This window comes from Callithrix jacchus, chromosome 20 (assembly GCF_049354715.1).
Source record: "Callithrix jacchus isolate 240 chromosome 20, calJac240_pri, whole genome shotgun sequence".
Classification (NCBI taxonomy): Eukaryota; Metazoa; Chordata; class Mammalia; order Primates; family Cebidae; genus Callithrix; species Callithrix jacchus.
In genome coordinates this window covers 41,602,606-41,628,599 of record NC_133521.1, presented here as the reverse complement: position 1 = coordinate 41,628,599, position 25,994 = coordinate 41,602,606, and the positions used below count along the sequence as shown (strand labels likewise).

Below are 25,994 nucleotides of genomic sequence, written 5' to 3'. Positions count from 1 at the left end.
AGGCCCTACAGTGTGCTGGGTATCAGGCCCAGGACAAGCGACAAACCCAAAACCCTGCCTCTCAACCTGCTGGAGGAGCCAGGCCAGCACACAGGCAATGACGCTGAGGTTGCCAAAGACTCCACTTCAGGGGACAGCCCCCTGACTTCCCCTGGCTCATCTCCAAGGCTTTTCAGCCCGCAATGCTATGGCCGTTTTTCCAGGGTCAGTTCATCTCCCTATGACCGTCTTCTTCCTCCTCTGCTCTGTATAGAATCACTACTGATGGGCCTTCATCCCTAGAGGCCTGGGAGCAGTCACCATCACCCCCAGGGATGCGGAGGGCAAGGTAGGAGACTCCTTGGAACTGATTCCAGCTCAGACCTGTGCCCCTGCCCACCCACCCCCCACCCAACTCCAGGCTCCAACTCCACGCTGCCACCATCCTTGGTAGATGTCAACAGGAACCCCCAGGGATGAGGCGGAGTGCTGGGGACCCAGGCCAGAGCTGCCATCCTCAGCTTCAACTTGTGCAGGAGAGGAACTGGGGCCAGAGGTGTTGGGGACCAAGGGCCCGGGGGCAGGTCACAGGGTCTCTGTTGCCTGCTCTTCCCCTGAACAGGGTTGGTACTTGAAAAATACTTGTTTTTAAAACGCTTTAAAACCATTTGTCCCCACGCCTCCTTCCTGGCTTTTCCCCTGAACCCAGGGAAGCAGGCAGGGCAAGTGTTACTGCGCCACTTTAGCCACGGGAAAACCGAGGCCCAGAGAGAGAATATGTCTCAGCTGAAGCGCACAGCAAGCTGTGCTTGCCTGTAATAGTGACTACGGTGTCTACAAGAAGGTGTGGCGCTTGTTAGCTGAGGCTCAGCTGGGCCTTCCGAAACGGACTTATTCTCAAGCACCTTCTGCAGGTGGAGCCTGTCCAAGGACTCAGCAGAAGCCGAGTGCTATGAATTCCGTGGCCACAATAAGGGGCTGCTCCCATATTTTTTTTTTGAGACGGAGTCTTACTCTGTCACCAGGCTGGAGCACAGTGGCATGATCTCAGCTCACTGCAACTTCCACTTCCTGGGTTCAAGCGATTCTTCCACCTCAGCCTCCCGAGTAGCTGGGACCACAGGCGTGTGCCACCATGCCCGGGTAATTTTTGTATTTTTAGTAGAGACGGGGTTTCACCATGGCCAGGATGGTCTCGGTCTCTTGACCTTGTGATCCGCCCGCCTCGGCCTCCCAAAGTGCTGGGATTACATGCTCCCATTTTTGAAGAGGCTAAGAGATACCGGGAAAAGGGCCCAGGTGTGCAGGAGAGCCTCCTCTTCTTTCACGCAGCTGGGCAACCCTGGGGCAAACTGCTTAACCTCTCTGGACCACTATGGTGTCAACAGAGGTAAGAACCCCGACTGCTCAGGCTGCTACAAGGAAGAAGTGCTTCAAGGCTTGTCAAGAGCCTAGCATGAGGCTGGGGGCTTCCTGGGCCCCAGCCTGGGCTCCTCTGGTCCAGCCCATCTACAAAAAGGCCTAAAGTACACCCACCACTTACCACGGCCAGCCGTCGTTCTTGGCATCACAGACATGACTTACTGAGCCCTCGAGGTGGAGGAATCCTACTAAATAGGCCCTACCAGGATTCCCATTTTACAGCTAGGGAGACCGAGGCACAGAGCAGCGGAAGGATTTGGCCTTCTAACTTCAGAGCCCTGCCCTCCAAACCTTGAGGCTCAAGGTAGCTTGTGTCTCCTTTCCCAGATCCCTTCCCCAGGAAGCACGAGGATAGGAGCAGGGCGGCAGGCAGCCTGGAAAAGAAACTCACCATTTTTGTCCGCGCGGCGGAAAATCTGCAGAAAAGAGAGGTTGAGTTAGCCCTGGGCCAGGGAGAGGCAAGCTCTTCCCGAGGCTTCTGCCCAGATACTGGGATCCTTCTCTTCTCCCAGGAGCAGTTTAGGGCCCAGCAAAGCTGAGCTCCCCTTCCCTCTCCCATTCCCTGGGCTGGGATCTGGGGGAACAATGGAAGCATGTTACTGGCAGAGGTCCTCCCCTCGCCTACGTGGAAGTGGCTGCCAGCACCACCAGCCTGCCCCCGGCTACGCTGACAGACACACACAGGCCCACCACCAACCCTGCAGGTGGACATACATAGTCATCAGTCCACCTGGCCTCACCTACCGCTAAACAAACGCACAGCCGCACACAATCACACTCTAAATTAGCGTCCCAGGGAGCGCCACAACTTTTACCACCGCAGTCCTTCCAGAACCCCTGGTGTGTTTCCAGGGAGGTTGGGTTAAGTGCAACGGAGGTGTTTGCAAGGCCTGGTGCCAACGACAGCCACAGGCAGGATGGGGTTAATTTTGGGGTGCAGGAGGAGAAAACAGGATGCTAGGAGCTCAGGAAAGCAGCCTCCATGAGGTTCTGGCTGCATTAGTCAGGGATAGGTGGGGGCAGCCCCAACGCTGGCCTGAACCTAGAGACCAGGTGTCTCGTCTTCCTGCCTTTCCAGTGACATCCAAATCCCTGGGACAGAGGTACTCCCTTCCCTCAAGGTCAGGCTGGCAGGTGCCGCTTGCCAGGCTGAGACTCTAAAGCAACATTCAGCCCCTTCCAACACCATCCCCTGGAGCGCTTTCCAAACCTCCTCAGCCAAGGCCACACCCCAGGAGGCTTGAATCAGCTGCTGTAAGGCCAGCTCTGATTTCAGCATTTTTCAAGCTTCCCAGGCACACTCAGCACTGACACCTGTGCGCTAAGACCTTGCTATTCACAGAAGCTTGTTTGCAATGGGAGGTGTCCCACCTACTCTGTGCTGTAGTGCACTCAGACCCTTCACTGTAACCAACACGTTAAAGCCTCAGAAGGATCCCAGGGTCTGGAGTGGCCCCACCCCACTCTTACCGGCTTGTTTTAGCAAGGAGGGTGCTGAGATCCAGGGAGGGGGAGCAACACGTGCACACTTCCCTAGACACCAGGGAGGGCTGCTGGGGCCAGGTCAGCCACAGAGGAGGAGGAGGTAATACTCACTGACCCTTCCCCACTTGGTCCTTGCCTTGGGGAAAAGGACAGGAGCCGCCGCCCTCCATCCCTCCAAGCAACGAGACAGGGGCACCCTTGGCCATTTCCAGGTGCCTGGGTGGTGTGGGACTGAAGCACAGCTCCGGAGGACCTCTCAAACATCACCTCTCCTCCTGGATAAACCTCAGACCCCCAGGTCCTCCTCAAAGCTCCAGCCTGGGCACCCGACACCCTGTTCCTGACTGGGCAAGGTCCCTCAAAGCTGGGGTCCCTATCTAGGTATCCCAGATCCCCCCCCTGAGGCCAGGAACCAGGCAGGTGCCAACTCTGGGCAGGAACGCTGAACACATGAGTGACAAGGCAGGGCTAACACCTGGTAACATTAGCCAGCTGCAGGAGTCTACACGAGCACCCCACCCCCCGCCCCATACCGGCTCATCACTCCAAGTGGCAGGTGAGGAGAGGGAGGCTCAGAGCCCCACCAAAGGGCTTCCCTGAAGGGCAGCCTGGGGTGGCAGGGCTCAGCCCAGGACTTTCAGTGAGAGCTCTGCTGAGGTCCTGGCGCAGGGAGTGGCTGCACAGGTGTGCGTGCCTAAGCGAGCGTGTGAGTGAGTGTGTGTGTGTGTGTGTGTGTGTGTGCCTGTGAGTGTGGCACTCTAGAGCTCCCCGAGCCCTGTCCAGCCCTTCCAGTCCAGACCCCACAGAGGGTTCCAGGAGCAGGGAAGAGGAGAGAGGAAGGGAGAGAATCCCCCCCCACAGGGATCTGCGATACACGTGCGTGTACACACTCACACACACCTCCAACTCTCCCAGAAACCCACCACATAGCCAGAGGCAGCCCCCAGCCCCACCCTGGAAGGACCCTGGCTGAAACACCCAGTCCACATCCCCAGACGCCTCCTCCACCTCCTCCCAGCGCTCTCTGCCTGGAGAAGTCTTCCTCCCCCGACCCACTCCCTGAAGATTCCTCCCTCCCGGGTGGGGCGAGGGGGAGGGTGACATTGGCTTCCCAGAGGTAGGTGGTTTGGGTCCCAGGGGAGTTAGAAGGGGTGAGGGGTGAGTGGTAAATGAAGAGGACCCAGCTCTCGGTAGGGGAGAGGGTGTGGGGAAGGGAACAGAGGACAGGAGGGGGCTTGGAATGGAAGGGCGGGGTGGGGAAGCCAGAGGAGTCCCGGCTCAGGGCTGATAGGCGATGGCTCTGACAGTGTGTAAAGGAGACAGAAGACAGAAGGTGGGGAGGGGGCTTCACTTGTAAAGTGGCAGTGGCTGGGCAAAGGGTCTTTGGGCGTGAGATGAGGTGGAAGGCTCAAGGTCTAGAGCGAAGCCAGGCAGGGGTTGTTGGGGGCCTCAGAACTAAGTATCTCTCCCGACAGGATCCGAGATGGAGAGGAGGAGGGGGCTGGCGACCGCGAGGGGCTCGTGTCCCGCAGGGTAAAGGGTGGGGGGTTGGCTGGGACAAAACTCGGGGGACGATGGCCGGGTCCGGGGGCTCACGGATCCCCACTGTGGGCGGGCAGGGACCCCGAGGAGCCCGGGTGGAGGAACGGAGGAGGGGGTCTCTCGGTCCAGGGAGAGGACTGGGCTGGAGACCGGCCCGGACATGGCGGGGCTGGGGGCTCCCGCTCTGGGACGCGGAGGGGCGGGGAGGGGCCGGGGGTCTCCTGTCCCGGTAGGGGGGCCTCGCGGGTCCCTACGGAGGCGAGCTAGGGCAGCGTCGGGGTCCGCCCGAGGGGCGGAGGGGGCTCCGGATCCCGGCAGAGGCCACGGCGGGGGTCCCGGCCGGCGCGTACTCACGTCCAGGATGACGGCGGTGCCCCCGCGCGGCGAGGCGGGGCCGGGGCCCGGGTCCGCCGGGTCCGCGGGGGCCAGCGGCGCCCGGGGCTCGCCCATCCTGGCGCCCACCCAGCGCAGCAGCCCGCCCAGCGCTCGGCCCTGCGGCGGCGGCTCCCGGAGCAGCCTGTGCGCGCCGGCCCTGCACAGGCGCGCCGCCCGCTCGCACATCGCGCCGCGCCCGCCGCCGCCCGGAAGCCCGCCGACCCCGCCTGGCCGCGGCCCGCCCCCGCACGACCCCCTCCCCGCGCGGCCCCGCCCTCCCTCCCAATGCCCGCGCGGCCGCGGACACCGCGGGGACTGGCCGGCGCCTGGGGGGGCGGGCCGGCCGGACCCTGAGCCACGTGCCCGCTCCCCGCCGCCCCCACCCCCGCCGGACGGGCACCCGGCCTGGGGACTCCCCGATGGGGCGCGGGGCGCGGGGCGCGGGGCACGGCCACAGAAGGAGCTGCCCGGAGGCGAGGGGAAGTTGAGGCCTGGGGGCGGGGCGGCTCCCCTGGGATCTGGTCCCCAAAAGTCTCCTGCTGCCCCCGCTTCTAAAGTCCCCCCCCTCCCACTCGCGGCGCTCTGCAGGGGCCTGAGCGCGGGTGTCCGGCGAGCCCAGAGCGCCCTCTGCCGGCTCCAGCCCTGGGAGCGGCGCCCACGCACCGCGGCTCCGTCACACCCTCCCGGGCCTACCCTTACCTCCAGCGGGGCGCATGCCCCCTCAGGCTGTCCCCTTCATTTCACAACTCCCAGAACCAGTCTTCACCCCAGAACATCTTTCCTTCACACTCCACCCACCCATCCATCTATGCACCCACCCACCCTCCCACATTCCCTCCAATCCATCCATCTATCCTCCGCCTCCCGTCTGTCTGTCCATGCACCCACCCTCCCAACCATCCACCCCCCATCATCCTCCCATCCATCCATCCACCCACCCACCACCCTCCCATCCATTCACCCACCTGTCCACTCACCCTCCCATCCATCCATCCACCCATCCACCCATGCTTTTATCCTCCCTTCCTCCCTCCCATCCATTCACCACCCGTCCACTCACCCTCCCATCCATCCATCCATCCATCCATCCATCCATCCATCCACTCACCCACCCATCCTGCCTCCCATCCATCCACCCACCTATCTTCCCATCCATCCATCCATCCATCCATCCATTTAAAAGATGCGTTAAGGAAAACCCACTAGGTGTCAGGCACGTGCCCAAGTGCTCAGTTCCAGCAATGGGCAAAACAGATGGTGTCCTTGGCCTCCTGGAGCTTACATCCAAATGGGCAGAGTCAAACACTGAAGTGATTCCACAAATAAATGAACAATTAAAACTGAACTGCTGGCCGGGTGTGGTGGCTCATGCCTGTAATCCCAGCACTTTGGGAAGCCAAGAGGGCAGATTACTTGAGTTCAGGAGTTCAAGACCAGCCTGGCCAACATGATGAACCCGCATCTCTCTTAAAAATACAGTAGCTAGCTGGGCGAGGTGGGGACACCTGCAATCTCAGCTACTTGGGAGGCTGAGGCAGGAGAACTGTTTGAACCCAGGAGGCAGAGGTTGCAATAAACGGAGATTGCACCGTTGCACTCCAGCCTGGACGATGGAATGAGAGTCTGTCTCCAAAAAATAAAAAAATAGAAAACTAAAACTGAATTGTTATGAAAAGGAAACACCTTGGACTATGAGAGGAGTGTTTGCTCCGGTGGCAGTGGAGGGGTTTATGTCAGAAACAGCTTCCAAGACGAAGTGATTCTCATGCTGAGAGATTCCAAGGAAGAGGAGTTACAGAAAGGCAGGAAAGTGTCCTGGGCTGAGGACCCTCTGTGCAAAGGCTCTGGGGCAGGCAGGGACCTGGCTAGCAGGAGGTACTGAAAGGAGGCTGCGTGGCAGAACAGAGAGGAGGGGGGCCTGGAACAGGCTGGAGGGTGGCGGGGCTGCAGTGCCCTCCTGGACACCACTCCCTGCACACACCTGATACTCCTGTCCCCAGGCTCCAGTATAGCTGCCCGCTCAACTGCTCCCACACTTGGGGCACCATCCTTTGCACCCCAAGGCCCCAGCCATGGATCTCATCTAGGACCACATGGCCCAGGACTCCTCCCACAATCTCCTTCCCTCCAGCGCAGTGCAGGGTCCCAGGAATGCAGTTCCCTCCGTGAGCACAGAGTCCTCAGATGCATGAGTGTAGGTGGGCACTGGCTTTATTTGGGACCTGCTTCTGGAAGGCGCAGGTGTGCAGGCTTCCTGGCTGGGTGCGCAGCTGCTGCTGGTGATCCCAGCTCACACTAGCAGCTTTCCCCCAAAATCCTAGGTCTAGGCCGACCCCGCGGCCACTGTTACCACCTCGGACACTGGTCTAAGTCCAGAGAAGCCTGGGCCCCCCACTCCTCTTAACCCCAAAGGCCAGCTGTGCAGGCTGACAGCCCTCCCTGGGGCGCTGCTGGGCGTGCTCTGGATCCAGCAGGTGTGTGGTCATCTCTGCCCTCTTCAGGGCCTGGCAGCCAGCGGGTCTGGCCGGATGTTAGGGCGGCTTCCTGGTCTCCTTCCTTAGCAGGGAGCTGGCCACAGCCAGCGCGCCCCCCTGCACAAACCTCACAAAGTTGTCCCCGGCCAGCGGCCCCACGGCGTACAGGCCCTCCTGGCGGGTGCTCTGGTAGGTGAAGGGGTCCACGTCAATGGGGTTCCTCTTGGCGCTCAGTGGCTGGTCAGGGTCCACTGCAAAGTCAGCCCCTGCCCCGGGCAGGAAGGACAGGTCGGGGTGGGAGCCAATGAGGACCAGCACCAGGGAGACCCCAAACACCTTCTCAACTCCCTCGAGGTCTTGGAACACGGCCTGGCAGTCTTCCTTGAAGAGCAGTAGCTGGTGCCTGGGGAGGCTGCGGTAGCCCTCGTAGGGGCTGGGCGACAGGACGGACTGCTCCCGCATCATCTGGTGCACCTTGTGGTACTCGGGGTACAGCATCTTGGGCAGCTGGTTGAACACCAGGCCGGGGTCGTCCACGGCCCGGCGGAAAGCATGGATGACCGGGAGGTTGTAGTGGCGGGCAAAGAGGACCGCGTCGGCCGCCGAGAGCCCCGCGCCGATGATGAGGACAGGGTCTGAGGCTGGGGTCACTGCCCCCACCCTCGTGGCCGTCTCCAAGGCAGACAGCTCATGGTGGACGAAGGGCAGGGCCTCCCCGGGGACGCCCAGCCGGGCCGGGCTGTCGAATGTGCCTGTGGCGAGGACCACGTTGCGGGCCCACAGCGAGAAGGGCTGCTGGCCCTGGTCCCTGGTCAGGAAGCCGCTCACCTGGAAGAGAGGGCTGGGGTCGGGGTTCCTCCACTCCACGGTGGTGACTACAGCACCGGACACAAAGTTATGCCCCAGACCCTTCTTGACGACGTAGTCCCTGTAGTAGTGGGCAATGTCCCCAGCCGTAGCCCGGCTCTTGCGAAGGCCTCTGTGGGGGAGGATGCAGGAGGCCAGAGTCAGACACTGTTAGGGGCTGGCGGCTTGGGGGGCTGGGTGGGATGGGAGAGGTCCAGGGCGGTGTCAGGCCCTGGAGCTGGAGTAGGCTGTAGCTGTAGGACAGGGCCAGATAGTTCAGCATCTCCAGGCCTCAGTCTCCTCTTCTGTAAAATGGAGCTAAGAAGGGCACCTCCTCCAGGAGAGGTGGTGTAGGGTGGGGTGCAGAGTGCAGCCTCCAGAGCCACATTGCCTGGGTTTGAGTCCTGCCTCTACCATCAGGGAGCTGTGCCTTTTTCCCCAGTTTGCAAAATGAGGGAGATGCTGATGGCAGGACCTATTTCATTAGGTTGTGGAGAGGATTTGGTGACCTGATAAAACACAGTACTTAGGCTGGAACCTGACTGGTAAGAAGTGCCATGCAAGGATGGGCTGCCAGGGTTGTCACCTCAAAGGATTAAGTACGGTATGCTTCTGTTTTTATAAAGTTCAGGAACAGGCAGAACTCATCTATAGCACTGGATGCCAAGAGGAGTTACCTCCGGGGACGGGGGAGGGGATCCTGATGGGAAAGGGCATGGGGGCTTCTGGGGAGGGTTCTGTTAACTGAATCTCTGTGCCCACCTCGGCAAACTCCATCAACATGTACTCATAGGAGTTACGTACTTTTCTAGACATAGTCAATTTATTTATTTATTTATTTAGAGACGGGGTCTCACTCTGCTGCCCAGGCTGCAGTGCAGTGGTGCAATCGCAGCTCGCTGCAGCCCCTGCCTCCCTGGTTCAAGTGATTCTCCTGCCTCAGCCTCCTGAGTAGCTGGGACTACAGGTGTGCACCACCATACCTGGCTAATTTTTGAAAAAAAAATTTTTTTTTGAGATGGAATCTCACTCTGTAGCCCAGGCTGGAGTACAGTGGCGCAACCTCAGCTCACTGCAACCTCTGCCTCCAGGGTCCCAGTTCAAGCAATTCTCCTACCTCAGCCTCCCAAGTAGCTGGGATTACAGGCACGAGCCACCGCGCCCAGCCTAATTTTTGAATTTTTATTAGAGACAGGGTTTCCCCATGTTGGCCAGGCTGGTCTCAAACTCTTGACCTCAAGTGATCTACCTGCCTCAGCCTCCCAAAGTGCTGGGATTACAGGCTCCTGCCACCACACCCAGCCTATATGTAGTGAATTTAAAAGTTGATTTAAAAACTCCCACGTGAAGCCCTCACCATCCTTCCCAGTCCACACAGCAGCAGCTGGAGGTCTTTTATTGCTGTTGTTTTTATTGCCACTGTTTCCGGGTCAGTGACTGCAGGACCATTCTGGTGGGGTTGAATGACAGGCTTTGGCATCATCCTAGCACCTCCCTGTATCTCGCTGTGTGACCTTAGATGAGTTAATTTGCGTAGCTTGTGGGCTCATGGTTCAGGATGAACTCCCTTAGGGGAGAATCCCGTGCCACATGCCGTCTGGCTAAATGTAGCAGGAGCTGAGAATGGACACCCAGGGCCGTGCGGATGAGCCCAGCGCAGCCTGCCTCCGACCCTGGAATTGATCTCTGTGGGCCTGTCATTTTCCTGCTCTCAGTCTTTGTAAAGATGGTGATACAGAACCGTCCCAAGAGCATGTTCCATGCAGAGTTATTTATAATAAAGACACAGTGGAAAGAATGAACACTCCAGGGCTGGCAGGGGCAGGGGGTGCTGGTAACCTTGGTAGCGCTGAGAGGGCAGGGGGTGTGTCTGCAGTGGTTTTGTGCTCTGACGTCTAAGTGCAAGGCCTGGCACATGATAACGCATTCAGTGAAGATCTGCTGGGCGGGGGATGCTCACCTGCCTTTGGGAATATCGTGAGGCCACGTAAAAGGATGCTTTTGAACCCTGCCACATCGCCACATGATGTGCTCAGGACAGAATGTGAAAATGCAAAAGTGGGCTAGGAGAGGCTGTGCTGACAAGTGACACTGGAGTTTCTGTCTGCCTCTAACGCAGGACCACGGGAGCCTGGAGCTCCTCCTGCCAAACACGCACAAGAGTCTTTGTATCAGACAGACAGTGAGGCCTGGAGTGCCTGCCATGGGGGACACAGGTCTGGTCACAGCCCTGGGGCCGAACAAGGAGGGCTTGCCCTGAGAGGCAGATTGTACCCCAGTATCTGCTCTGGGACAGCCTCTCACTTGAGAATGGGCAGGGGCTGGAACTCCTTTATTCTGGGATTGAACCAACCTGTGAGAGGAAAATCAATCTCGGGGCCCCAAAAGCACTAAGCTAAAGGGCAGAGTCCAGCTGGGAACTGCTTAGATCAAAGCTGCCTCCCATTCTATTCAAAGTGCCTCGGCTCACTGAGATAAATGCACCTCTGATTGCCTCCTTGGTGACAGCCAATCAGAAACCTATCTGAGACCTGGAAACCCCCTCCCCACTGGAGCTGTCCCACCTTAGGACGGAACCAATGCACACCTTACATATGTGGCTTGATAGCTCACGTCTTCCCAAAATGTATATAACCAGGCTGGGGCCCCGACAACCTTGGGAACATGTTGTCAGGACCTCCTGAGGCAGTGTCAGGGTCACATGTCCTCGACCTTGGCAAATTCAACTTTCTTTCTTTTTTTTTCTCTTGATACGAAGTCTCGCTCTGCTGCCCAGGCTGGGGTGCAGTGGTGTGATCTCGGCTCACTGCGACCTCTGCCTCCTGGGTTCAAGCAATTCTCCTGCCTCAGCCTCTCCGGTAGCTGGGATTACAGGTATCCACACCACACCTGGCTAATTTTTGAATATTTTAGTAGAGATGAGATTTCACCATGTCGGCAAAGCTGGTCTCAAACTCCTGAACTCAGGTCATCTGCCCGCCTCAGCCTCTCCAAGTGCTGGGATTATAGCTGTGAGCCACCGCACCCAGCCTAAACTTTCTAAATTAACTGAGACCCATCTCAGATATTCAGGGTTCACAAGCCGTTTCTCCAGGGTGGCCATGATGGAGCAGGAAGCCAGATGGGGAGGAAAACATGCAGAAGTAAGAGGGTGGGGAGAAGTGTGGGTTTGGGGTCAGCTGTTTTCCTTCTCCGTGTCCAATAATCTGCGTGACCTTAGGTGAGTTAATTTATCCAACTTGTGGGCTCATGGCTAAGGATGAAACTCACCTGTAGCAAAAGCATTAAAAAAAAAGAAATATTCTATTAGCTGACCTGGAAAGAATAGGCCAGAATAGAGGGAGGGGCTGAAAAGAGGCCACAAGGACTGGGGGACCTGTGTCAGAGGCACGAGGCAGGGCATGGGGGGCAAAGACCAGCGGTTATCCCCTCCTTAGAGGCTGGGGCACTATGGGGAGGCCCAGTTGGAGGCCGTGTGACAGGGTGGTCTGTTGCCTGTACGGGACAGGGCATCCTCGGGTGAGCCCAGCTCTGCTGCTCACCCTGAGTCATGGGAGGTGGACAAGACCTTTCCCTAGCTGAGCCTCAGTTTCCCCCTCTGGAAGAAGAAGACAGATCAGATGAACTCTGAAGCCCCTGTACCTCTGGCTCCTGGGCTCAGTGTGGGGGAGGGGGTGCCTGTGAAAGGAAAATAAATCTTAGGACCCCCAAATCACTGAGCTGGAGGGAAAGGTCAGGCAGAGAACTGCTTAGGGCCAATTTGCTTGCATTCTATTCCAAGTCACCCCTCGGCTCACTGAGATAGATGGTTCACATCTGATTCCCTCCTTTGGAGAGGCTACTGAGAAACTCAAAAGAAGGCAACCATTTGTCTCTCACCTACCTCTGACCTGGACCCTTCTCTGTCTTCCTGCCTTTGCTTCCAGATGGACCCAAGGTACTTCTTACAAAAATACTGATTGAGGTCTCATGTCTCCCTAAAATGTCTAACACCAAGCTGTGCCACAGCACCTTGGGCACATGTGGTCAGGGCCTCTTGAGGCTATGTCATGGGTGCATCCTCAACCTTGGCAAAACAAACTTTCTGAATTAACTGAGACTTGTCTCAGGTTTTCTGGGTTCACAGGCCCAGCATCCCGTGTGCCCCAGCGCACCCCACGGGGCCTCACCTTCGCTTCTTCTGCAGCCAGTCCTTGACCTCCAGGTCTGGGAGTCCCATCCACTGGCCCTGGCTCAGGGTCACCATGGAGCCTTCGATGGACTGCAGGAAAAGGAACCCTTCAGTCTAGGCCTCTGGACTGAACCTATTCGGGGCTGGAGGACATGGGAGGCCTTGGCTGGGGCTGGTGGAGGGAGGGGAGGGAGGAGGGAGAGGCAGGGTTGGCAGGTGGAGAATAAGGAAAGGGGAAATGCAAGAGTCCCAGCTCCAAGTGGGGAGGACAAGGGAGACCCCCACCCCCACCAAGGCATGCCCTCACTGAGCCACTCACGTGCCAGGCTCCCCCGGGGAGGTTCCGGCCCAGAACTAAGTGGGGGATGGCGTGCTCCTCCTGGTGCTTCCAGGTGAGAACCGACTCCATGTTTCCCCCGAAGTCTGTGTCTGGGCGCAGGAGGGCATCAAAGAGCAGAGCCACGGGGCTTTGGCATCGGCCCTCAAGGCCTTCGGACAGGTAGTCCAGGTCCTGGAAGGGGTCATAGGTCAGAAGGGATGCTGGGGGAGGGTGGGGTTGTCTTCCCAGGGCCTCAGGCTGGGCAGGAATGTGGGGCGGGGGCTGGCCATTTCCCTGGCACTGGAGGGTCTCAGAGAGATGTGCGCATTGGGGGTGCTCTGAAGCTCTCATTCTGAGGTCTTTCCAGGAGGCCAAGTGCTCCAGGGTATAGACCAAACGGGCAATCTTAGATGAGACTGGAGTGACTGCCTGGTCCTGCATCCCTACTGTAATGTCAGGGTAGTCAGATCAGCGGAGTCGCTGCCTCTTAAAAGTAGATAATGCAGACCGTCATAGTAAAGGCTCTGACAAGCCCTGCAGCCATCATTTACCTGTTGAATTTTGCCGACCCCAGTGTGTCCCTGTGTTACTGGAGTGGGAACATTTTTGTGTATATTATACTTAGGAGCTAGTACTCTACAGAGAGCACTTTGAAAAATGCTGATCTAGGCCAGGCGCGGTGGCTCACGCCTGTAATCCCAGCGCTTTGGGAGGCCGAGGCGGGTGGATCACGAGCTCAAGAGATCGAGACCATCCTGGTCAACATGGTGAAACCCCGTCTCTACTAAAAATACAAAAATTAGCTGGGCACGGTGGTGCGCGCCTGTAGTCCCAGCTACTCAGGAGGCTGAGGCAGGAGAATTGCCTGAACCCAGGAGGCGGAGGTTGCGGTGAGCCAAGATCGCGCCGTTGCACTCCAGCCTGGGTAACAAGAGCGAAACTCCGTCTCAAAAAAAAAAAAAAAGAAAAATGCTGATCTGGATCAAATGGTGTAGAACTACGTCCTCATCCCCAACTCAGGGGCGGGAGGGGAACAGGCGGATGTACCCTGCCTGATGAGGGAGGTCGTGGAAGGCACAGAGGAAGACGGGGTCTGGAGGGAGCATCTGCAGACCCTTGTGGGCAGGAGGTCCTGGGACTGAAATATCTGCGGTGCAATTTCTCAACCTTGGCCCCGCTGTCATTCGAGCCACATTCTTCTTTGTAGATAGAACAAAGTCATCCACACATCAGTGAGGCCGAGGTTGGGAAACTCCTCCCCAGATACGTCAGTTCCACCACCCTCGCTGTCTCGTGCAGTGCTGGGCATTTACCAGCATCCCTGGCCTCCACCCTGCCAGAATGACAACCCATATCATCCCAGACATCGCCAGGGGTCCCCAAGGAGCAAAGTCATCCCCTCACTGAGAACCCCTGGTTAGGATATGCTGAGCCCTCGGCCACGTTGCCAATTTCTCCTTCATGGTCTCCATGGCTGACTCTGGACTCTCAAATTCTGTTTGGTCTTGGCTCCAGCAAACACACACTTTTGTTTTTCCCTGGGAGAGCTGCAGTAGTTTTCCACGGGCGGTGTGTCCTCCCCAGAGCTCCGGCCCCAGGATGACCCACCTGGTCCAGGATGGAGACCCCCAGGGCCTCGGTGAGCTTCCTCTGCAGCAGGGGGTGTGGGTGGACGGCATCTGGCTTCACGTAGGGTGTGTAGCCGGAGAGCAGGTAGGACAGGCAGATACCAGAGGGGCCGTTGCCTGGGAAGAGAGGGTGGAGGTCAAAGGGTAGGAAAATCTACTGCTGAGGACTTCGGTCCGGACGTGGTGCATTCATTCACTGATCATTCATAAAAATAAAATAGTTATTAAGCCCCTAGCCTGTGCCAGACACGATGCCTAATAATAATTTAAAAAGAGGCCAAGCACAGTGACTCATGCCTGTAATCCCAGCACTCTGCAAGGCTGAGGTGAGCAGATCACCTGAGACCAGCCTGACCAACAAGGAGAAACCCTGTCTTTACTAAAAATACAAAAAAAAATTAGCCAGGCGTGGTGGCGCATGCCTGTAATCCCAACTACTCAGGAGGCTGAGGCAGGAGAATCGCTTGAACCCAGGAGGCAGAGGTTATGGTGAGCTGAGATCACGCCACTGCACTCCAGCCTGGGTGACAGAGTGAGACTGTCTCAAAAAAAGAAAAAAGAAAAAATAGTAATTTTAAAAAGAAAGAATCAGCAACTGCTGAGAGCTTCCTATTTGCCAGGAATTGTACTGAGACTTCAACAGCCCACAGCAGCTTTCGTGAGGTAAGTGCTGCTCTTTTGCTTTCCATACTTGAGGAAATGGGCACAGAGAGGTTAAGTAACTTGCCTGTGGTCACACAGCTGGCAGGTAGAAGAGCCGGGATTCAAATCCAGACAGAGGGAACCCCTGAAGACACAACTGAGATTCTGAGATCTAAGAACTAGGTCAGATGGACGAGTGAATGCAGCACAGATGGCTACATGGCCTGGGGGCGAGCTCGGGTGGTGGGTGCTCGTGGGCGTTCAGGGGCGCCGAGCCACCTGTTGGGTCTGCTGCTTGCACGTCCGAAGAACTGCGCCGCCATCTGTGGCGCTTCCTGGGCAATTCACCAGGCTCGGCCCTGTGATAGCTCTTCTCTTTTTATCTGTCCTTTCCCCTCTTCTTATCTCATCTGATTTGGAATATTGCTCATAAGCAGGATACAGGAGGAACCACGTGAAATCGCAGACAGCCATCTGTTTTTGCTTTATAGAAATGACCATCTCACGTGGCTGAATGGGACGCCTGCATTCTTGGGGGTCGTCTGTCCTCATTTTTGCAGACAGAGGACAGGAATCATAAGCCCTGCTGTGTCCTCTCGTGTGGGTCCCTAGTACAGTGCTGGCCACAGGGTAGTCATGGGGCCAGTGTGGGCTCAGGACTGGGCATTCCCTGCCCCACACTGGGTCGCCTCCAGCTGATGGCTGTGTTTTTGACCCCTGGGTTCTCGGAGGTATGAAAGGGAATGATAGTTTATAAAACTGCTAAGCCCAGCACTGGCCACATAGTAAACACTCAGTGGCTTAAAGAACACTGTAAAGAGGCCAGGCCTAGGCCAGGCACGGTGGCTCATGCCTGTAATCCCAGCAGATCACTTGAGGTCAGGAGTTCAAGACCAGCCTGGCCAACATGGCGAAACCTAAAATACAAAATACTAAAAATACAAAAATGAGCCGGGTGTAGTGGCAGGCACCTGTAATCCCAGCTACTTGGGAGGCTGAGGCAGGAAAACCGCTTGAGCCCGGGAGGCAGAGGTAAGCCAAGATCACACCACCACACTCCAGCCTGGGCAACAGAATGAAACTTTGTCTCAAAAAACAAAGAACCCAAAATACAAAAAAAGAGGCGAGGCCTGGACTTGCCCAGCTCCTGCCCTCAGACCCGGGGGCGGGGGCCCCTGGAAGGCTCAGTGGAGCCCCTCTGAGGCTGGGGCCTGACACTTACCCACGATGATAACCGGGAGGGGCTCTGAGCTGCTGGCGCCAAGGTGCTTTCTGGAGGAGATCATGGCTGTGGCTGGTGCGGTGCTTGGGACTGGCAGCAGACCTGCAGTGGGGAAGAGGGGAGGAAGAGCCCATTGGGGGGAGGCTTGGGTGTCACATGGCCACGTCACTTCCCAGCTAGCGTGGTCTCCCATGGCCCCCAGGGTCTAGCCCGGGGTCCCCCTGAGGCATACTGATCAGGACTCACTTCTTGCTCATGAAGCCTCTGCTCCAAACAGGCCATCTGCCCCACCCTTCCCCAGTCACGCAGGACGTGGTCTCCCGTCCTTGGGCCTGGTCACCCTAGGCAGCTACTGTCCCTCTGAGCCTCACTCTACTCTCCCATCTCACTGGTGGGGGGGCAACAGTCCCCGAAGCTTGTTCTCTGTCTTCCCGAGAGGATGTCCCTGCCCAACCCAGGAACAAGCCCAGCCGGCCCTTCTGTGGGCCACAGCCCTCGAGTACCAGTGTGGCCTGGTGGACTCTGGAGTCATCACCTGGCCTTGGCAAGTGGCTTCCCATCTGCTGACTGTGGCCCATTCCTGGGCCTCTCTGGGTTTCAGTTTCCTCACCTGTAAAATGGAAGCAATGAGTCCCCACCTCCTAGGGTGGTTGCGGGACACAGTGGGGTCACAGGCAGGAAGTACCTGCCTGGAGTGAATTTGCCACGGGGACTGAGCAGCGCTGTGGCCTGCCCAGGGGCTGGGCTAGACTTGGCGAAAGGGAAGCAGCCGCCACGTTTGGGGACGTGCCGGTGAACCTGCCATCTCTGGGGCAGCCGCGCCCTCTGCTGGCCCCAGACTCAAATCGCTCAAAGGGACTCAGGTGCTGGTCCTAGAGCTGCCGGTGCCCAGAGGGGCATCAGACCCCCACTTCTCCCCCACGCCAGCCAGCATCGGACACCAGCCTCACCTGAGGGCCACACACTGCCGTCCTGAGAGTCACAAGGCCACACCCATGGTGAGCATGTGGCACTGGCTCTGTGCCGGGTATCTGACATTCTTTTTCTCAGAGACACCTCACACTGACCCTGTGCAGAGTCCTGACCATGTTATTTTCCCACTTCACAGATGTGTAAACGGGGCTCAAAGAGGTCGCAAAAGCTTCTCAGCGTCACACAGCTGGCTCAGAAACCCAGGGCTCACTGGTGCCAAGGCCCTGTCAGTGACACCACCCACGCCACTCAGCCTCAGGGTCGTTTGCCTCCAGAATTCTTCCAGAGAAGGTAGGAATCTGGATTTCTACGTTAATTCTCTGATGTGAAAAAGTGAGCAATGGATGAGTGCGCAATTTTGGAAGATCTTTAAGAGGCCAAGCAAACACAGCTGAGACCAGCGTGTGGCCCTGAGGCGTGCGGAGTGGCAGAAACATCGTCGTCCACCTCCAGGTAGGCCCCAAGGGGATGGACGAGAGGCTGCTGTGTAGATGGGCCACTGAGAGGAACTGAGTGCCGCCCCCACAGTGACAACAAGTGACCTTCCCACAGCACTCTACAGTTTGCATGGAGGCTGCACCTAAGCAGTGGCATCCAGCCCGCTCAGCAGCCTGGAGAGGTGAGCCCTGGCGCCTCTCTCTTGCAGGTGAGGAGAAGGAAGCTCCAAGGGTGAGGATGTGCCCAGAGGGAAAGGGGTCTGCCAGGGACCCCCGTGTGGGTGCCCTCTGCTCCCCTGAGCACACCCTTGCCTCTGCTGGGGTGGGAGCCAGGGACAGCCTCCGTGTCCCGTCGAAGCAAGCCCGTGTGCCCAGCACCCAAGACCTCCTCCTCTTTTCCTGGAAAGAAGGAAGGTGACATCCTGCAGTCACCAGGGACCACATGGCCTCTTCCTGCCCAGCTCCCTGCAAGGCCCCTGGCTGCCTGCCTGGGGAGGGGATTTCAGGGTGATGGTGCCACCCATTATAATAATAGTAACAGTCATAAGGCCAACAAAGACAACAGGTGGCTGACACTTCCATACCTCTGTGGGCTGGGCTGGGTGCCAGGCATGATCTCCACACTGAAAACACATTACCAAATGGAATCGTTATTTAATCGGGTTGTTGTAAGTGCTCTGAGGGCCAGAGAGTTTCTCACGGCCCTGGACGGTTTGCAAGGTGGTTGCCCCAGCTCTAGCAGGCTGGGCTGGATTGGAGCCCGCGCTGGACTGGAGTCCAGGCCGCCCTGCTCCAGAGCTTTCTCCGTGGCCCGAGTGCTGTGACAGCTCCTGCTAAGGCCCCTCTGCTGGGCGGAACATGCAGTGTCCGTTCCAGGGTCCCCCACGGCTCTGTCGAGGTGCTAGTGGCAGGCGGGGAGACAGAGGGCCAGCTGATGCCCCAGTGTTCTGGCCGGGAGGGGATCACTTCTCACTGACCCTGGGCTCTAGGTATACCCAGAGGCCTTGGAGGACAGGACTGCGGTTCCCAGAGTGCTTTCTCGGGCTCGCTCCTGGTACCTTTGAATGGCCCCAAGCCCCTCGATCCCCATCACAGTCCCCAGGAACAGCAGTCACTGGGAAGCATGGGACCTCCTGGTAAAGTGCTTTCCGAATGACCACCTTTGATCTTCCTAGCAACCCACTTTGCCGATGAGGAGACTGAGGCTTAGAGATGTGAAGCCATGCCCTGAGGCTACAGAGTTGATGGGTGATGGAACCAAAATCTGATCCCCATGGGCTCACCCCTAGACACCCCCAGACCTTCCCCAAACGAGTGAGCCAGCCTGCTCCATCTGCCCCAGTGTGCCCACCCTCGGCCATGCCTTGCTCCTCCCTTGTTCTTTTGGATTCTCCCACCACCCAAGGAAGGCACCTGCAGGAGCCCCTGTTGGTCAACGAGGAATCAGAACTGGCTGCTCCTCATCGCCCTTTGCAGGCAGCAGAGTTCCCACCAGGGCTTTGGGACTTTAAGTCCAGTGCTCCCTCCTGGGACTGTTCTCAGGCACTTGAACAGAAGCTTCTGGATGCCACATACGTGAGGTCACCACCCAGGGGCTGGACCTGAGAAGTCACTTCCTGTGTAGAGAGACACAGGATGCCCCAAGTCCCGAGCAGCTTGAAGCTGTCACTCATGACCGTGAAAAAATATGCCGCCAACTTACAGAAGAGTGTGCAAAAGTTTCATTTCAATTCGTTTTATGCTTTTTAGTTTTATGGAGTTGGAAGAACCAATTTTAATGTTATCTTTTTAAGTCCCTTTGATTGAAGATGGCCAATACTGATGGAAAGAAGTTAACATTAAAATTGATGTTTCCAGCTTCACAAAGGCAGACGGGATAAAAGCCAGGAAAACAGCTGCACCTTTGGCTGACGTTTCTTTCACGTCTGCAGCATGTGCACTTCTGAGGCTGTTAAAGCTGCAGACTGCTCGGAGACCCGGGGACACCTGTATGCCTGCATTTCTGTGGCACCTCTAGTGGCCATTTACTCATTTACCTTTGAAGATAACCCAAGAGGTGGGTTTTTTTTATCCCCACTATGCAGAGGAAGAAACCCAGGTCAGGAGGAACAGGCATCTTGCCCCAGGTCACCTGGGAGTATCCAAGACCACGCTCATGTGGACAAATCTTAGTTCTGCCCAATCCCCTCCAGTAAAACAGCTGATTACAGGGAGACCAAGGGTATGAAGCCTCGGGCTGGGGGAGGGGTGGCTAAGTGTGAGGAGGTGGTCTGTCCACGCAAGTGTCACTTGCCATTTATTACAGATGAGCCCTCACCCCAGTGCCACACACCTGGAGCCCAGGATCTCCTGCAGCTCCCCAGCCTTGCAGGGGCTGCCCTCCCTACCCAACACACTCTTGAGCTTCCAGAGAGAAGCTAAGTCCCTGGGGCCTCCCAGGGTGGGGGCTGTTCATGGGCACCCATGGGCTCTGTCCCTCCTGAGCAGGAGAAGCAGAAACTTCGAGGGCACTCAGCCTGGCTGCCAACCCAGTGGACTTGGGACAGCCAGGCAGCAGGCCTGGGCTGCCCACACCCCTCTTTCTTGCTAGGGGCTGAGGTCACGTGGGCCAGGGTTCTCAGGGACTGTGGCCACTCAGCTTCTCCGTTGAGGGTGCCAGTCAGCTGGACAGGGACATGGCTGAGGATCTGGGAGGAACCTGGGGTAGGGGAGAATCCTGCCGGGCTCCTGAGAATTCAGGGGAGGGCCTCTACTTAGGACCAGCTGGGACCCCTGCCTGCTCTGGGGCTCCGCAGACCCTCCAGTCCAGCTGGGCTGGCTGCTTGTGCCTGGGATGTGCCTGATTCCCTACCCCGGAACCTGGCCCCTGACACTCACCTGACAGGCAGTGGTGCAGCTCGGTGAGCCCAGCCAGCTTGTGCACTAGGAGGGCCAGGGAATCACAGATCACAGAGTCCCCCTCGAGACTGGAATGCCCATTACCCTGTAGGGATCCAAGAGGCTCTGAGAGGCCAGGGGGGAAGTGAGGGTATTTCACTGGGAGGGAAGAGGCCGTGCAGGCAGTGGGCGGGACCAGGAAAATCACTTTCATAAGCGTGAGTCAGCAGGGGCCGTGATGAATGAACTTGCACACTGGGCGGGTGTCACGTTGCCTGCCCCATGGCTAGCCTTAAAGGGCCCCTGCTGGGCAGCCTGCCAGGGGGCCTAGGGTGGCGCTCCCCACCACATCCCCCCAGCCAGACCCCCCTACCTGGGGCTCAGTCTCTGGAGCAGGAACCTGTGACCTCTGAATGAGCCAGCCTGGCCTTTGCCACAAGGGAGGAAAAGACGGCTTTGCACCTCACACACTTAATGTAACAGCCCCTTTAAGTGGCGAAAACCAATCCAGTTCCCTCATTCCACCTGCATTATACTTCACCCTCCAACCCCCAAAGCCCTCTGGCACCAGCCTGCCTGGGCTGAGAATCCAGCTTTGCCACTTCCTGGCTGCAGGGCTCTGGCGAGCTGCCTTAGGACCAACACCTCGGTTTCCTCATCTGAAAACTGGGGCCAAGTCACAGATTCCTTCTGCCAGAGTGGCTGTGAGGGTTTAATGACATCCTTCTCGGCTGCCATGCTTACAGCTTGAAGCCTGCTCGCTGGCTCTTCTCTTCCATTTGTGTGGGTAGCACAACCCCACGCCTTGCTGCTGCTTCATTATTAATTTGAGACAGAGTTTTGCTCATTTCCCCAGTTGGAGTGCAGTGGTGCCATCTCAGCTCACTGCAACCTCCACCTCCAGAGCTCAAGTGATTCCCCTGCCTCAGCCTTCTGAGTAGCTGGGATTACAGGAATGCACCACCATGCCCGGCTAATTTGTATTTTTAGTAGAGACAGGGTTTCACCACATTGGTCAGGCTGGTCTTGAACTCCTGACCACAGGTGATCCACCCGCCGCAGCCTCCTTAAGTGTGGGGATTACAGGTGTGAGACACCACACCCAGTTTGTTTCTGAACTACTTTTTTGTCTCTCTTCCCAAACCAGAATGTGAGTTCTGTGTGGGCCGGATGGTGTATTCATGGCTGCTTTATCCGGTGTCTAGAATAGTGCTTAGCTATTACATAGTAAGTGCTCAGTAAGGCAGAGAGCGAGAGAGCGAGGGAGGGAGGGAGAGAGCGAGGGAGGGAGGGAGGGAGAGAGCGAGGGAGGGAGGGAGGGAGGGAGGGAGGGAGAGAGCGAGGGAGGGAGGCAGGGAGGGAGGGAGGAGGGTGACGCAGTGCAAGCAGACCTCAGTGTACATTCGCTGTTACTTTCAGTGTTGATGATGTTGTTTTCATGCTTGTCTTCCCATCTGCTACCTTGCAGGGGTGGGGAATGGGGGCGCACCTTTGGGTGGAAACTTTAAGAGGGAACCCAAACCAGTAAACTAAAAAATAACATTTTGAGGCAATTTTACTAAAAAACCTAAATTAATGCAAAAAAGCCAGGATAAACACAGACATGATCCAGAGCAGTGCCTTGAGGCTGATGCAAAGAGAACCAGAACTTCCAATGCTATCTGTGTTTTTAATAAAAGTTTGCTCTTTTATTCATTCTGGATTTCTTTCATGAATTTCTACTTGTAAGAACACTGCATAGACGCATTATGTATCATGGTGATGGGAGTGCTTTGGTGCCCCTGAAATTTTGTGCCTGAGGTCGTGCCTTACCCTCCTCACCCTAGTTCTGGCCCTGGGGGCCACAGCCCTGCCCTGAAGTTATGCACAGCCTGGAAACCACAGCCCCGGGCCTGGAGCACCTGCCGGCAGGGGCTGGGGCTGGGGCTGGGGCTGGGTCCTGCTGAAAAACACCTCTGAGGAGGTGAGAGTAGCAGGACCCTACTGAGGGCTGGAGGGAGGGAGAGAGAGAGAGAGAACGAACGTGTGTGCATGTGTGTGCCACTACTGGCATTAAGGGAAGGCCTGATGGCTGGGGGTGAGCACTCCAAGGGTTTAGGGGGCGAATGAGAAGCTGGGGTGAAAAAGCCTGAAGGAAGAGCTAGGGCACAGCTGGGGCCATGTGGGCAGAGGGCCTGGAGGGCTGGGGAGAGGAGCCAGGCCTTAGCTGGGTCTCTCCTTCCCCGCCTCTGCTTCCCTGGGTGACCTGTGCCCAGGGCCCTGTGATCAGCAGAGCTCGGATCTTGGTTTAATGCTCTGCTGCCACTACCTTAAAATTCTTATTTTGAACATGAATGTCCTGAATTTCCATTTTGTACTAGGCCCCCCAAATAACATGATGGGTCCAGCCTGGGGCTGCACCTGGTATGAGGCTGGCTAGGTGGGAGCTGTCCGGAGGTTCGGCTCTGGCGGGCTGAGTAGGCTTTGGTGAGACATCGTCCCCTCAGCCTCAGTTTTACCCAGGGGAAATGAGCACTCGTAGTCCTTTCCTCCTGGGGTCCTGGGCAGCACTGCCCCACAGAGGAAAGGTGACATGGGACATGGTGGAGGGGCAGCAGGAAGCCCCTTGCTCTGGGCCTCAGCTCCTGGCCAGTGTCTAGCCCCACCACAGGTATGCTGTGTGACCCAGGGGGGGACGCCTCCCTCTCTAGGCCTCTGTTCCAGCTGTGGCCTTGTGACCAACACTCTGTGACACTCTGAATGTGCAGGTCCGACACACCAGGACCTAGACAGGGGTTTTGAACATGAGGGCAGGGAGGGGTGCAGCTGCGGCCCACGTACCTCTCGTCTGCTCTGCATATTTCTCCGGCAGCAGCCCCTCGGTCTCCACTTCCGCATCCCACGGTGCCTGGTCTGCGGCTTCCCAGTGGTTATGGATGTATAAACTGAGGCAGAGGAAAACATGCACCCAGAATCAGAGACCTCCACCCCAGAGGGCTCAACTCCTCAAGGCTGAGGCCTGAGGCTGGGGCTCTGGAGGGGAAACCCAGGAAGGAGGGGGGCTTCCCTTGGACCCCTTCTCCTGGGCTTTGCCTGGCTTTCCTCCCAAGCTGCCCCGCCCCTGCTGGCCCTGACTCATTCTAGAATTTGGAAATTTGCTGATATGGAGAACTGTGAGGCGAGCTGTGGACTTTCTTCCCTGCCATCTTGTTTACCTGCTGGGTGATTATCAGAAACAGAATTGTTGAGTTTCTTCCAGAAAGTTTGACTAAGAAAAGGCAGATCCTGTTAAAGGCAGGCAAAAGGGTTAGGGTAGAGGGGCTACAGAGAAGGGGGAGCCCAGTGGGGCTTTGCAGGCTGTCTCGGGTGCCAGTGGGTGGCCCTGGTTCCTCCGGACCTGCCCGATGCTCTTTGAGGCCGTGAGTTTAGTGGCTATTAAGAGCTTGCGACGTGACCCTCCGAATTCAGGCGTGCTCACAGGAGGCTGCCAGAAGCAGCAGATGAAAATACAGGTTCCAGGGAAATATTTGAATTTCAGATAAATAAGAAACAAACTTTCAGTCTGTCGTCAATATTGCACATGACATATTTAAATTAAAAGTTCCTCTTTATCTGAAATTCAGATTTCCCTCGCAGCCCGTATTTTATTTGCCAACTCTAGTTGTAAATGTAAAATATACACCAGAATTTAAAGAATTAGTACCAAAAAGGTGAAATGTCTCCTTCATAATTTTTATATGGATTATATGTTGCAATGAAAATAAGGAAAATATTTGACATAGTGGGCTAGATAGAATATATTATTAAAATTAGGCTGGGCACGGTAGCTCATGCCTGTAATCCCAGCACTTTGGAAGCCTGAGGTGGGCAGATCACCTAAGGTCAGGAGTTTGAGACCAGCCTGGCTAGTATGGTGAAACCCTGTCTCTACTAAAAATACAAAAATTACTCGGGCATGGTAATGGGCACCTATAATCCCAGTTATGTGAGAGGCTGAGGCAGGAGACTCGCTTGAACCCAGGAAGCGGAGGCTGCAGTGAGCCAAGATCATGCCACTGCATTTCAGCCTGGGCGACAAAGCAAGACTCCATCTTCAAAAAAAAAGGAGAATATATTATTAAAATTAATTTCACCCATCTCTTTTTATTTTAATTTGGCTGCTGAGACACTTGAGGGCACAAACGTGGCTCTCGTCGGGCCTCTGCTGGACACTGCCGCTCTGGACTTCAGCACTGCGGCTGACAGAAGCTGGGGCTCTCCAGGGTTTCTCTCTGAAAGTCCCACTCTGTCCCAGGAAGCCCCAGGCCTGGGTCAACCAGGACAGTTGGTCACCCTGCAGCACCGCAAGTGCCTGGGTGGATAGTGTGGCCAGGAGAGGTGCTTTCCTTCTGAGCCTCAGTTTCCCCATTTGTGCCTTGCTCCTGCCAACATGGGGTGTTGGGGTGGTAGCAGCTGATCTTGTAGGCTGAAGGAAGGGGCCTGGTACTGGGACGGAGCTCACACATAGCCACCCCTGAAGCTGGATGGCAGGCCCTTCCCCAGGCCTTTCCCAGCCCCCCTGCAGGCTGCCCAGGAGGTGAGCCAGGGGAGAAGTGGGTAGGGGTGGCCTCAGGGTGCATCCCTGATGGTCTTAGTATCAAAATGGATCCCCTGTGCCCCTACTGGAAAACCACCATTCCTCTCTGGTAAGAAATCCCAGGGCCATTCTCCACCACCATCATCTTCACCATCGCCACCATGTCTGTCACCACCATCATCTCCATCACCACCATCATTCAAAAGGGCCTCTCTGGACTCCTACTCATCCCTCCCCACCTCTGTTTCTTGCCTCCGTTTTCCTCAACCAGTGGCTCCCACAGCTCTACCACTGCTGGGCACCGGCAGGCACTGGGCATTGTGAACAGAGGGTTCTCTGGACACAGCTGAGGCTCAGAGAGGTTGATCTCAAGCCTGAGGCTATACAGTGTGAGTGGCAGAGCCAAGGCTGGATCCCAGCTGCAGAGCTGGGCACCTCCAGGAAAAGACATACATAGAAAAGGAATAAAGGAAGCTTCCTTCTTGCCTCAGGTGCAAAGGCACGGGTCCAGAAACTCGGCCATGTTCACTGTGCCACAGCCTGCAGGTCCTGAAGGGCTCCACAGCTGCCCACACTGTGGGTGCATTTCAGGGACCCATGCTTTAGACCTGCACAGCAGCCCAGCGAGGAGGGTGCGGTGCTATTATTATTCTCATGTTATAGGTGAGGAAACGAAGGCCCTGAGAGTGTAAGCTGTGGCCCAAGTCACAGTCAATGGCAGAGCTGGGGCTGTTACCCTGTCCTGCCCAGAGCTCTGGCCCTTCTAGCTCATGACACAACTAATATTTGTTTGGTGCCACAAGGTTTACAGAGTCTTTTCGCCCACACCGTCTCATTGATTCTCACAAAACCCACAGAGGTAGGCAGAGATTTACAACACCGATTTTAGTTTACAGATGAAGAAATCCAGAGGGCCTGCCCAAGGCCGTAGGAAATGAAGTGGGGTAAAGGGAGTCAGACTCCAGTGTGTCTGGAGGCAAAGCCACAGAGGGCACGGGTGTCAGCTGCCAGCGCTCAGGGGAGAGAGCATCATCCGGCTCCAGGGGGG

At 56.8% G+C, this 25,994-nt stretch overlaps 2 protein-coding genes across 20 annotated transcripts in view; both read right to left on the bottom strand.

Annotated features, from left to right (window-relative positions):
- The window catches only part of NECAB2 (N-terminal EF-hand calcium binding protein 2), a 46,892-nt gene extending 41,297 nt beyond the window's left edge, over positions 1-5,595 (bottom strand). For 6 of the 9 annotated variants that reach the window (XM_035282734.3, XM_078357857.1, XM_078357858.1 and 3 more), the window contains exons 1-2: positions 4,783-5,004; positions 1,793-1,817 (exon numbers count right to left, since the gene is read on the bottom strand). In XM_035282734.3, the coding sequence (XP_035138625.3) occupies positions 1,793-1,817; positions 4,783-4,989 (232 nt within the window). In that variant the 5' untranslated portion in view covers positions 4,990-5,004. Of the gene's footprint in view, positions 1-1,792; positions 1,818-4,782; positions 5,005-5,502 lie in introns of those variants that run through there. The other 3 variants (XM_078357860.1, XM_078357862.1, XM_078357861.1) reach the window with 2 other exon arrangements.
- A 1,401-nt stretch (positions 5,596-6,996) lies between these two features.
- Positions 6,997-25,994, bottom strand: part of OSGIN1 (oxidative stress induced growth inhibitor 1) — a 39,689-nt gene continuing 20,691 nt past the window's right edge. For 2 of the 11 annotated variants that reach the window (XM_078357850.1, XM_078357849.1), the window contains 9 exons: positions 23,212-23,315; positions 20,392-20,497; positions 18,099-18,137; positions 16,641-16,715; positions 16,106-16,207; positions 14,222-14,358; positions 12,614-12,805; positions 12,293-12,384; positions 6,997-8,256 (listed from right to left, as the gene is read on the bottom strand). In XM_078357850.1, the coding sequence (XP_078213976.1) occupies positions 7,335-8,256; positions 12,293-12,384; positions 12,614-12,805; positions 14,222-14,358; positions 16,106-16,207; positions 16,641-16,715; positions 18,099-18,137; positions 20,392-20,497; positions 23,212-23,268 (1,722 nt within the window). In that variant the 5' untranslated portion in view covers positions 23,269-23,315 and the 3' untranslated portion in view covers positions 6,997-7,334. Of the gene's footprint in view, positions 8,257-12,292; positions 12,385-12,613; positions 12,806-14,221; positions 14,359-16,105; positions 16,208-16,608; positions 16,716-18,098; positions 18,138-20,391; positions 20,520-23,211; positions 23,316-25,994 lie in introns of those variants that run through there. The other 9 variants (XM_078357852.1, XM_078357847.1, XM_078357854.1 and 6 more) reach the window with 9 other exon arrangements.